At 26.9% G+C, this 13457-nt stretch overlaps 1 protein-coding gene across 6 annotated transcripts in view; it reads right to left on the bottom strand.

Annotated features, from left to right (window-relative positions):
- Positions 1–13457, bottom strand: part of LOC105432240 (homeotic protein female sterile) — a 28407-nt gene that overhangs the window by 12955 nt on the left and 1995 nt on the right. For 4 of the 6 annotated variants that reach the window (XM_089084345.1, XM_089084347.1, XM_089084348.1 and 1 more), the window contains exons 2-16: positions 12829–13119; positions 12119–12167; positions 11639–11680; positions 6080–6328; positions 5719–5913; positions 4927–5535; positions 4462–4539; positions 4007–4102; positions 3824–3925; positions 3460–3605; positions 3218–3374; positions 2543–3113; positions 2003–2161; positions 1573–1692; positions 1290–1439 (exon numbers count right to left, since the gene is read on the bottom strand). In XM_089084345.1, coding sequence (XP_088940471.1) covers positions 1290–1439; positions 1573–1692; positions 2003–2161; positions 2543–3113; positions 3218–3374; positions 3460–3605; positions 3824–3925; positions 4007–4102; positions 4462–4539; positions 4927–5535; positions 5719–5913; positions 6080–6328; positions 11639–11680; positions 12119–12167; positions 12829–12839 — 2734 coding nt within the window. In that variant the 5' untranslated portion in view covers positions 12840–13119. The remainder of the gene's footprint in view (positions 1–1289; positions 1440–1572; positions 1693–2002; positions 2162–2542; positions 3114–3217; positions 3375–3459; positions 3606–3823; positions 3926–4006; positions 4103–4461; positions 4540–4926; positions 5536–5718; positions 5914–6079; positions 6329–11638; positions 11681–12118; positions 12168–12828; positions 13120–13457) is intronic. The other 2 variants (XM_089084350.1, XM_089084349.1) reach the window with 2 other exon arrangements.

Here is a 13457-nt window from a genome sequence, read left to right as displayed (position 1 = left end):
CCTAATAAATACAGTAATTAATAAGCACGATTCAGGAGCTTAAGAAGATATTTGCGTTAAAATCCCATTTGAAAAAATTATTTATATCTAATTTGTAACTTCCTTGCATTTCCACTTCCTAGCAAATATTAATAATGATGACATTAACGTTTTTCAATTGTTTCATTTGCCGATAGAAAATTGATTAGGCACAGAATTCATAATATTTTTTGAAGTTCTTAATCACCAAATCATGAGACATTGCAAATTTTCAAATAAATTGTTAAATTATAGCACAACAGAAATAAAATACATTAAAGATTTAAAACATTTATTGCATATTGTTGCAATTATTACTTAATATTCTAAAGAATGTAATTATACAATTTTAAATAATATTAAAAACAAATTTTTAACAGAAAAATATTTCAATGTTGTTTAAAATATTAGTAGGTGATATATTTTTTCAAATTTATAATTTGATTAATTGTACATTTGATTAATTTGTACATTAATAAAAAATTATATAAAACTTTTAATATATCATAAAATATAATTACAATAATAATAATTATTGTATTGTATTGTATGAATATTGCTAAGAAATTACATTAATTGAGACGAATATTATTCTATTGTTTTATGCATTTACAGAATTAAATGCCACATGAAATGGTGAGTCATTTTTAAACTATAAACGTCACGTCTACAATTATGTCACTATTTTTGTTAATAGAGAATTTATTATCATATTAAATCGATAATGGCATTGATACTGAACACAAAAAGAAAAGGTATGAAAAAGTAAAGATTTTAAAAATGTAAAAATATCTTTGCCTTATAGGCAACCCTGTTATACTTGGCGATGAGAAAGAGAGAGCACATTAACAATCTAAATCCATCTCTGTATTTTGTGTTTGTAAAAATGTATTGTCTTTTAAAACTCGGGCGTAAACGTGAGTATGAAAATCTGTGCTTTATAATACGTCTGTTAGGAAGTAACAAATCTTTTTGCAAAGAACTTGAAAGTACCAAATATGTTATTTCCCCGAAAGTAACAATTTGTGTATACCTGCTAGATACATATATATGTATATATCTATATATATATATATATATATATATATATATATATATGATTACAATATAACATACATATATATATATCAAAACAGATCGCATAACTTTTTAATTTTGAATCTCACTGAAGAAATTATATGTATATTTTTGTGACAACTACTTTATTACAAGTAGTTTTTTTGTTCCCAAGTAAGGGTCTAATAGTAACAACAGTTACATTTATATCTAACCTGCTTCACTGTCGCTTGAATCAGTGCTTGTTGAAGAAAGCGAACTACTGCTGGAGTCACTATCACTGCTACTGCTGCTTGACGCCGACAATCGCGAAGGTCCACTGGCACCACCCGTTCCAACTACATCAACAGACTTACTACTGTCTTCTATAAAAAGTACAAATATAATTTTATTATTACACTCTTATATATGGCTTAATATTATTTTTACATTCTTAAGTATACATTTCTTAATAGATTTAGACTGTAAAACTCTATGAAAAATTAATGGAATGCTAACCTTTCTTGGCAGTTTTCTTGACATTGCCTAGCTGTCCCGTTACATCCTGTAATCTCTTCTCCAATTCTTGTTTCTTTTCTGCCATCTGTTCATCCTTGGATTTAGCACTAACTTTCTTATCTGCAAATACATATAAAACATATAAATATAAAATTCATAACTTTAATATTAAAGTCATTAACATGGTTAAAAGATAAAAAAGTTTATCTTCATTAAATATATTCATAAAATATATTGAATATATTTTCTAAAAATATGCAAGATATGATTCTTTACTCATATTTTATCAGAATTAATTTGTGTGTAAGTAAATAATATTCAAATTTTAACATATAAAACATATATAACATATTATGTATTATTTTGAAAAAAATGATAACTAAATTATTTTATAAATTCAATATAAAATTAAATCTATAGTGGCACTTACGTGGCTTCTTTCTGAGGCATGATGCAACATAACTCTCCAATTCTCTAAGTGTTGACGGTTTCAATGTTTCAAAATCAATTTCAATTTCATCTGGATTTGAATCCCTCAACGATGGTTCCCGAGATTGTATTATGTGTACAACACGACCTAATTTATCACCTAAACAAAAAAATAAAAAATTACTAAAAATCTGATATATACTTTTGATTGTTTTAGTGTATTCTTTATTTTTATAATTAGAAACAGAACAATTTTAGAATCTTCTAGAGGTAAAATTATATAATTATAAAAACTGGAAGAAAATCAAGAATCAAAAATATTTATCCTAATAATTTTGCAAATGTTCAAGCAGTAACATATTCATTGTATTATAACATTATAGCTGGATCCATTATAAAATAATGCATTTTTAATCCATTAATAAATAATTTCTATCTTTAAAAACAAATCTGTATACTCTTCCTTGCTATATAGTTTTTTCATTATTCAACTTTCCATTACTAAAAAGATATATAAATGTAACATTTTGATATATTTTACCTGGTAGTTTATTAATATCCAGGCTAAGCTGCCTCTTCTCATCATAAGACATGGGTTTAGCATTATCTTCGTCTTCTGAATCGAATGTAATTGGAGGTGGTTGATTGCTAGTATTTTTCTTTTTAGTTCCAGTTGATCTGCTGTTAGCTTTCGGCCTCTTACTTGCAGTATTCGCAGTTGTGGCAGCTTTTCCAGGTCCTCGACCTTTACCTTTTGGTTTAGCATTTGCTGCAGTTGGCAAATGATGCCCTAAGCTTCCAGCAGTGTGAGTCTTATTAGGTCCTATTGCTGTAGTTTGATGGTGCAAATCGCTAGCCATACCACCAGGCATTTTCAAATCGCCTGCACCCATTGCAACACTGGCTATACTAGCACCAACACTATCAGAGACATTGGGAATGCCACCACTCGGTTTCATAAGTTCTTTCATGGCACCAGTATGACTGGCAACAAGGCTGCTATTCTTATTGCTCATTGGCTTTGATTTTGGTTTATCTGGTTTCTTTTTCTTATTTTTCTTCTTTCCACTTTCCTCTACTAATTTTCTCATTTGTTCTTGCATAGCTTTTAACTATATATAAAGTAGTAAATTATTATTAGTAGGAAATTATTATAATTTCCACCCATGTTTAATATAATTTTACTTTAAAAAAAAATATATATATATATATATACCTCTTGTTGTAATTCAAGTAATTTTTGAGTACGTTCTTCAACAGAGTCGTCACTATCAGAGGAACTATCCCCTCCAGAACTACTACCACTACCGCTGCTACTTCCTTTCATAGCCACCATACTACTTCCCATTGGTTCATCGGGAACTTTTGCATACCTAATCATGTATTCAGATACATGATTAGATCAAAATTTGATACATCATGTACTTAAATTTTAGATATATAACAAATTTTAATTACCTCATTTCAAATATATCTTGAAGTTTTCTAGCCATTGAAACAACATCATGATCGGGAGGGTTATATTTATAACAATTAGTAAATATAAGTCGTACATCACTCGCAAATTCATGCGCAGTTTTATATTGACGATTATCCATTTTTGTCTGTCAAAGAAAAGATTAGATGTTTTATATTCAAACCCAATTGATATATGAACTAGTTATATTATGTAAAATATAATGATGAATGTAATAACTTGATAATTTATATTCTCATATATATTTTTAGAAAAAAAATTTAATTATATTCTATATAAAAAAATTTAAATTATACTCTATATAGTATATATGTGATTATTATTGGCATAACTAAAAATATATACCTTTACTGTACCAAGATCCATAGGTTTCTTGATAATCTCATGATAGTCATGAAGGCCTAGAAGTTCTGCATCAACAGGTTTATAGAAAGGCCAAGCATAGGGCTATATAAAAAGTTCATGATTCTTATATGATATTCACAAAAATATATTTTCAAGTTATAGATAAAAAAATATTGCAATTACCGAATGCTTTTTAGCGAAAAGTTCTTTTAGGATATCATTACAAGATTTTAGTGCTTCAGACAATTTTTCTTTTCCTTTAACACCAACATGCGGAGGCTAAAAAATAAGAAAAAGTGAAATTTATATAACATTACTAACATTAATTTATTTAAAAATTTTCTATAAAGATTGAAAACTATATTAATCTTTAAACTTATTTTTTTTAAATCCGTAAGATATATATTCAAAAGATAAAAAAAGTTTTAATTTATTAAGTATTATAATTTATATATCAATAAGACTTTTGATACAAAGAATGTCACAGAATATATATATATATATATATATATATATATATATATATATATATATAAAAATTGTATTGTTTAATATAAATTTAATAATTTTCATTCGATAGATGATAAGACAACACAAATGAAAGGAAGGAAAATATGAAGGTATAGTAATAAATGTACCTGTTGGGCCATTGCCCCCATAAGAGGCATATTAGCCTGATGGTATGGCACTAAGCCGTCTTCCGCTTGTCTTGTTGGCTGAAACAGCCACGATATGAATTGTTTAAATTGTTTAATGATATCAATCATTATATTACATTAATTGCCAAGCATAATGATTAACATCATTAACAAAATGAAGTGACTTTAGATGCAAGGATTAAGGATGTTTATTATGTATTATGATAAAACATGAATTTGAGCTTTTCATATTTAAAAAAAATGTAATAAATTTTTACTTATTTTAATATTATAATCTTTTACAATATAAGAATTTCACTCTTTTATCGTGAAAATTTTAAATTTTTAATAAAATAAATTCACAACTTAAAATACATTTCATAGTTCAAACAATTCTACTTTTTTTAGTATTTTTGATTCAAACACAAAATGTAACAATACAAAAAAATATGTAAATATACTTACCTTTTTGATTTGCCTGCCAGATTCCCTTCTCGTAGGTATTTTGGCATTCTTGGCATCTATAGGTGCATACAATGGATCGAACGCATTTGCAGTAGGAGTTGTAGTATCAGCTTTTCTTTTAACTCCTTTTTTGAGTTTGGCAGGTTGTGATGGAGGCATCACAGTGGGCGTCGTGGGTACCTGTGGAGGTGGGGGTACAGCAGAAGCTGTTTGAGGATCCATCGCCGGTTGCGCATGATAACCCGTGGTTGGAGGGACAACTTGCTGAGGCAAAGAATTATGAGTAGCCATCGGTGTGACACCCATACTTGATGGTGGAGCAATGGTAGTTGTATTTGTGCTTCCAGGTACTGAAGCTGGTGCCTGAGTACCGAGAGGCGGCATAGGTATAACGCCTGTTGTACCAGCCGATGTAGCAGAAGGTGTTAGACTATTTGGTACGCTGGAAGTAACAGCGGCTGCACCAGAAGATGGTCGTCCCCTACCTGCCCCTGTACCACTCGCTATTCCACCTACTCCTGGTCCACCGACTCTTCCAGCTTTCTTGCCTTTGGGTCCTTTTGGAACAGGCGGATCTAACTCTACTTCTTCTTTCGGCATTTGCGCAACCTAACAGATTATTAGATTTTATATTCTAACAATCTAACAAATTATATTTACATATTATCTTTAAAATATTTTTCAAAACTTTTATTATGTACTTGTTACTTTTATTACATAATGTTCTCATTTAACAAAAAATATTTGTTTAATATCTTTAGGAAATATAAAAATATTATAAAAAAAAAATACCTTTGTAAGAAACAATTTTTCGAGAGCCTGTGCCATGACTACAACATCCTCTCCTGGCTTGTTGTAAACATAACAGTTGGTGAACATAGTATTGAAATCCTGAATACATTCTTTTCCACTCCAGTAATACGAATTTTCCAATCGCTTTTTGATTGTGCCCAAATCCATTGGTTTTTTGATGATTTTGTGATAATCCTTTTAAATAAAAAATAATAATTCAGCAATTATCTATACAATAAAATTATTGTAAAAGCCCTAATAAAACATTTTATAAATTCATATATAATATATTGTGTATTATATATGATACAATTTATAACACTATTTATAATATAGTAAGAACAATATAATTTTAACATACTGGTAAATTGAGTTTTTTCGCATCGACAGGTTGTTGGAAGGGCCAGGCAAATTGATGCTTCCATACTGGCTTTAGGACACCCTTTTGCAAAAATTGCAATTGGTTTGTAATACGTCCTGGACGATTCGGTGGTGGAACGACCGGTGGTTGAACTATGCCATTCACCGGTTCCAAGGGTGGTTCATCACGTGGAGGCGGTTCCTTTGCAGGACTCGCTGGCGTAGTAGAAGCCTTGCCAGGTGTGCTCGTCTGCATTATTTATTTTCATTTGTTAGTCATAAATATGAACGGTTAATTTATTAATTTCTTATGCATCTACATTATTGTATTTTTACATGTTAAGAAATCTATTAAGCATATAACATTTCACAAACTGTATAAATACTGACATCATTAATTTCATGTCAGTATCATGCATTTTAGATCGGTATTTGTATGCAGTGTTCTCAGATGTATTGTAAAACTACTCTTAATAGATTGTTCTTGAATTCAACACGAGAGATTTTCCATAAATCCATTTAAGTTTTTAATATTTTTTATAAAATCGAATCGCACGTAAAGTATATTAAAATTTTTATATTAAGTACAGAAATGTTTTAAAATTGATGATACAAGCAGAAAGAATATAATATTATAAATGAAAAAATAAATTGAAAAAATATAGAATACAACTTTTTTATATATAAGATTTATTTTCTAGAATAACTTTAAATATTTGTCGATCACGTATGTATCTAACATCATGTCTAACAACATGTTTGTAGTTACAAATATTACCAATATCATAAAGATATTTCGAAAAGACATGATAAGACAAAATTGGTAATATAAAAAAATATTCTATATTCTATTTATATTATATTATAAATTATATTTCATTTATTTTTTCATATAGAATTATCCTTTTCTCTTCTGCGCCACTAGTTTTTTAATATCTTATATATGCAACAGTAAAGATTAAAAAAATAAAAAATCTGTTGTTAAAAAATAAAAATTTTTATTCATATAAAAATATTCATATAAAAAATAAAAATTTTATTCATATAATCTTGAAAAAAAACTTAAAAAATATATCTTCTTTATTAGATTGATTAAATTGAATAGACTACTGGATTGGATTTTTTTATTTTTTTCCAGTTTTTATTTCTAGTGTAACAAAAAAAAATTTTTATTAAAAAATTAAAATAATTTAAAATTTTATTCCTATTTGGTTTAATCTTAAAAGAAATTTTGAAAAAAAAAAAGATAAAAGAGAAAGTTAAAATATTTTTTTTTCCATTTAGATAAGGATCAGATAACTTTTTCTTTTCTATCTTCTTTCGAGTTTATGTTTCTATTGTAATGATTAATGATCTAGTTTTCCAATGAATATAGATGAATCATGAAAAATCGTTGACAATATAATTTAAGCAACAAGCGAATCGACCATAGCAATTGAGAAATTTAAAATTGTAACTGTCTCCTCAAAAATTTTTAGGCTCAATCTTTTTGTGTATTATAAATGAAAATAATGGGACAATATCCATATTGAATATTAACTATGTCATTTTATCTTTTTTTTTTGTTTTTATATATTTCTACGTATATATAAACGCAAAAAAAGTTTGATTAATACATTTAGGTAAATTATGTATGGAAAATTATATTATTGTTGTAAAAGTACATCTGTTCTATAATTCACACAAAACTATTGCGTTTAATACATAGTTTACTAGAACAAATATTGAAATCGATATAATACATCTGTTTACCCGTTAACTTGTTTATTTTTTTTCTTCTGTATAACATACATGTATATTTTACATCAAGCGCATTTGAAATAAATAGATGTAATTATATCAAGTCAATATAGTAACGATGATGCAAAAATCGCATGCGTCAAACATCGAATAGTACCGTCTCTAACGATTGCTTAGAATTTACGACTTCAAGCGTTTACTTGTTCTTCCCATCTTTAAATTCATATATCTTACTCTCATTTTTATCTTATCTTTTACTTTAAACATCGGAAAGGATAAAATAAATAGACCTAATAATTACATATTGATTGCCGCAAGATTTTAAATTCAACAAAGGCATTTTCAAATGATTATAAAAAAAATTTTAATTATTTTTGCATTGTGTGCAATGTGCGTGTGCGCGCGCGTGTGTGTGTGTAGAGTGTCATAAATGTATTTATAAATATTCTTTATTTTTATATAATCTTATGTAATTTTTGATAGCTATATAAAGCAAACAAATATTAATTAATAACAATTATATAAAGTCATATATACATATACATTTATACATATACAATTATTTTATACGTAAAATATATTTATATTTAATATTTGATATCTTTAAAAATTTTGAGAGAGAGAGGAAAAAAAAAGAAAAAGAAACGTTTTCTAAATTTTTATAGTCTTGATAATAGATGTTCCTAATGAGTCTTGAAAATTCAGCCATTTTCAGCCGCTGATCAGATAATATTTGTAGAACATGATTTACGATATAAAATTCCTAATGGAATTGGAAATTTATTTGAAATATAAGAATATAAATATAATCAGTTTCTGAATAAATATTTAAGAAATTATTTGAAATTTTCAAAATGACATTTTATAAAACCTACAAATGTAATTAGTTTTTAAAACTATTTGTTTAAAAATAAATATTCAAAGATATATACATAAATATAAAAGTATTACATCAAATTTTGAATGCGATCATATAAATTATGAACAATCAGAATAAAAAAAAAGTTCTATACATTCATACGTGCGGGCATTCAGGAATATTTCATACAAGCTGTTTACATGCATGCAAGTGATAATATATATATAAATAGAGAAGAATTTTTGAAAATTCTTCTTGTAGTCTTTATTTTTAAGAGAAAATTAGTTTTCTTTTTAAATTTATAATTATTAGAAATTCTGTGTATATCATGCATTTCATGCAATTTATATAAAATATGTATTATATCATATGTATTTAGAATTACATACGTTTTCTTCTTCATTCTAATACCATTATAACTTCGCAATCAATCTTTTCATAAAAATCAAAGCATAGAATCAGGATCAGATTTATTGTCACAATCACAAATCACTAATCACAAATAGAGTACTCTCGCATGTATTCATGTGTATGATTTCATTAATTTTGAATATTTTACTACACACAGTTTTGTTAATAAATCTAAAAAATATGGCCAGATAAAGATTAGAAAATAATTTTCTTGAACCATTAAAATTATCATATAAAACATAATTAAACATAATAATAATACAAAATTTTTTATCTTTTAGCAATCAATTTAGATGTTGTACATATCCGGCTAAATTTTTGCCAGCAAAACTGTTCTTTTCGCGTATCTGTATATAAACTTATACATAAATATTATATGTACATATATATATAAGACAACAATTGTAAAAGAGATTATACAGAAGGAATTAAAAGAATTACTTATTTATTATTAATCATCTAAAATATATAATCATGCGTGAATAAATTGTATATTAATCTTATATATAATGTTCTTAGATAATCATTACTTTTACTGAATTCAAATTATACTAATGAGGCATTTATTAAATAAATAAATATATAAATTTAACATCTTTTATTTATTTTGATAATAAATATATATTAAATTTCATATTAAATATAAATAGATTATAACAAATATATTAAATATAATTATATTAAATATAAATAGATTATAACAAATTTTTTAATTTTAAACAAAATAATTTATTGGTTTACAAAATTGATTTAATATCGTACATAAACAGAAAAAAATTTTTTAATTTTAACATTTAACATCAAATATTGTTTAATCCTCTAAAAACTTTTAATAAAAAGGTGAAGTTAATTTTATAAAGTCACTATGTAATAGCTAAAAATTAGAAAAAGATTAAATTTTAAATTAATTTTTTTTCATCATTTTCATTTTCAATTTTAATCTTAATGTTAAATTTGATTAATAAAAATTTAAAATACCTCATTTTCCAATAATTCTTGATTTTCCATAACTGTTAAAAGTAACTGCTATGTGCTGTGTCTTAATACGATATCATTCGGTTCGGAGTACGAATCACGACTGAATGTCTGTCTAGGTATTTCGAACAAAATACCCGAATTTTTTAAAAACATTGAATAACCAATAGATTTCATTTCAAAGAAAAATGCATCCAATAGACTTCATTTTCAAAGTAAAACAAATTCTATTGGTCGTAGTACATTTAAAAAAAAAAGTCAAGAGTCATTCTGTTAATGTTCTGAGAATGATTAAGGCCCTTTCCTAAAGATAACAAAGGAAACAAAAAGTTTAAATATAAAAGTTTAAATTTAGAATAGTTAAAGAATGCTTCAGAAACCTTTAGGCTTTCTAAAATTCAATATTTGTTAGAATAACAATACCTTCAAGATCTGTCAACCTATGTCAATTTTTCAGAAGAAAATAGGAAAAAATGGAATATATAATAAATAGAAGATTTTTCGTTAATGGACAAGTTTGAAAACTTTGAGAAGAATGCTTCAAGAAACATTCGTCACACTAATTAAATCTAGCATGATATATGACTAAACAGAAAATACAATATAGTCATGGTTACAATATGGTCTATTCATTTTAATTCTACCTGACCTTCAGTGGAGGGAAAATTTTGGGGGGAAAAATAGATAGAAAACGAAGAAATGTGCAAATGAATACAGAGTTAAGCGCGTCTGTTAAAGCTTACAGTTAAAGCTTATCGCGCATGCGTATGATTCATCCCTTCATCTGAGAACACTGTTTCTATGCATGTGTTTTGCATATGTGTAAAATATTAATAATTAAATATATATTATAATAATAAATTCTAAAACATATATACGAAAAAAGAAATTTTCATTAGAGAATTCTATGAAATAGTAAATACGAACACATTTTTACAAACTACATAAATAAATGTTATTAATGAAATGCTATGTAAGTTAATGACCCTATCCGTGCAACGAGCGAATTAGGCTGCTAAATATTTAATTTCCATAACCACAGGCAAGCAATTTAAAATTCTGCATAAGAAAATCTTTACTAGAGATCGTAACAAGATCTAAAATTAGGTGAGAATTTAGAAATGAAATATAATGGCATTTTTTGTACTCATGCAACATATAAGAATAAATTTTTGTATCATTAAATCAGAAATAATTTAGACATTAATTGAAATAAGACAAAATTATACATTTATACGTGATGTAAAGTAACATATAAGCTACAAATACTGAGACAGAGAATATTTATAATGCTATATAAATGCACAATGAGCAAAGCGAAGATTCTTGCCCCTCTACAATAATACTAATGATATTAATAATTGTAACAAATATTTATTTTAAAATATTTTTGTATTATTAAATTTTTATCTGTAAATATCTATTTTGATAATCTTGTATCTGTATTATTTACTATTGACAGAGAATAAAGCAAAATTATAGATTATTGTAACAGCATGAATTATTAGTTGCCAATTCATATTTCAACAATATATTTTAGTCGAAATCATTTAACCAGTTAACAAGGTTTCTCACCTTCGGTATATTACACAGCCTTTCTCGCTCCTCCACATCTAACTGTAATTCATACATACTATTCAGTCAAACAACACTCTTTTTTTAGTTAATGTTAGATCTATAACGAATGTTATACATGGGATGAAAAACATGAATAATATTGGGATAAAAATAAATGTAAAATATATTACACAAACACGACATTGTAGCAAGGTAATAACTTGCAAGATGTTATTTAAAATAAAATATTGAATATGTAATTTATGTACATTTTCTCTGTCCTTCTAATTATTTTAAGTTAAGTGGAAGCAATCTATATTTATATAAATTTCATACAATATATGAGTAATACGTATACGTATACATTGAAATTGAGAAATTGGTGGACAGAGTACGGATATATTACAGGATTTAATGCAGCTTTGAAATATTGCATAGGGAGCGTTAATAAGCCAGCTATATTGTAAAATATAAAATGCTATAGGATTAAATACTTACAGAATTGTTCTGCGAGATGGTGTCCACCTGCTGCATCTTGACTTCGTTTCTGCAACAGAAAGAGCATGGCGCGATGAATTTCATTCATAAAACAAAGGTAATAAAACAGAAACGTCGCGTTAGTTAATGACTTATATTAAAGAATTTTCTAAAATATATTAACATCTTTACCAAAGAGAAAAAAAAGTGTCAATATTAATCCTAAGATAGCAGACGCTGGGTCCATGTAGATCCATGCGTACTGTTCATGTAATCGTGATTCTATTTTACATCAAATACAACAATTTACAAATACAATAGCACAAAAGTCGAATCGAAAATTTTATTTCGAACGCAAAGACATAAAATTCAAGATCCAAACGAATCTGAAGATTGCCCTCAAAACGACCGGATGTATGAGGGTTAAATTTCCTCTAATCCTCTAATAAACTAACATTAGTTAACATTTAACAAAAGGAACAAGTTTTATCTTTTGATTTTATTACGTTCGTTTCACTTTTTTCCGAGTTGGGACTTATCGAATTTTTCTCAAGAGAACTTTCTCAACTTTGCAATCCACATAATCTGGCACTTTATAGATGTAATAGTAAAGGAGCATGTTCAAGAGCGATAGCTTACTAAATATACTTTATTATGCATTTCACTTTTTTTTCCAAATAATCGTTTATAATATATGGCTCATCTGCCTCACGATAATGAGCTTCACCTACCTTTCCGACATATATGATACATAAATGCTACGCAGCAGGTAACTGCCTTACGTTGATGCTTGACGCTATGAGGCTTCATCAACAATTGAGATGGCAAGTATATATTCTGAATTGAGCATGGCAGCTCATTAATTGCTTGCCAAGACGATTGCGCTGCGACCAGGAGGATTGGTGCCGAGGAGGCATAACACTACTCAAGCCTACCGAGCGGTAGTACTTTGAATGTCAGCCCTGTATACTGCTGTGAGACTCCGTACCTCCAGGCAAGACTCGCGACATTACAAGCAACATCTGGATAACATAACAATAGGACCCCATATTGTAACAACCCCAAAATTGTTTCATCGCTTTAGAATGATTTTTTTTTTTTTTTTTTTTTTTTTTTTTTTTTTTTTTTTTTTTTACATTGAGATGTGTTCTCAGAGATTTATTATGCATATAGTATTTAACATATCATGCAAAACTGAATCTAGTGTGGTACATGCTGGAAATGGAAAAGAAAAATCTATTTCTTACTGTATTACTATATATTAATATATTATTAAGAAAAATATGCATAAATGATTTTCTTTCTTTCTTTTCTTTCTTCTAACATAATATTGCATTTTCAATTATTTAAAAAAAAAAAT

This window comes from Pogonomyrmex barbatus, unplaced genomic scaffold, assembly GCF_055798465.1.
Source record: "Pogonomyrmex barbatus isolate J1 unplaced genomic scaffold, ASM5579846v1 scaffold8, whole genome shotgun sequence".
NCBI classification, from domain to species: domain Eukaryota; kingdom Metazoa; phylum Arthropoda; class Insecta; order Hymenoptera; family Formicidae; genus Pogonomyrmex; species Pogonomyrmex barbatus.
This window is presented reverse-complemented; position numbering and strand designations above follow the sequence as displayed.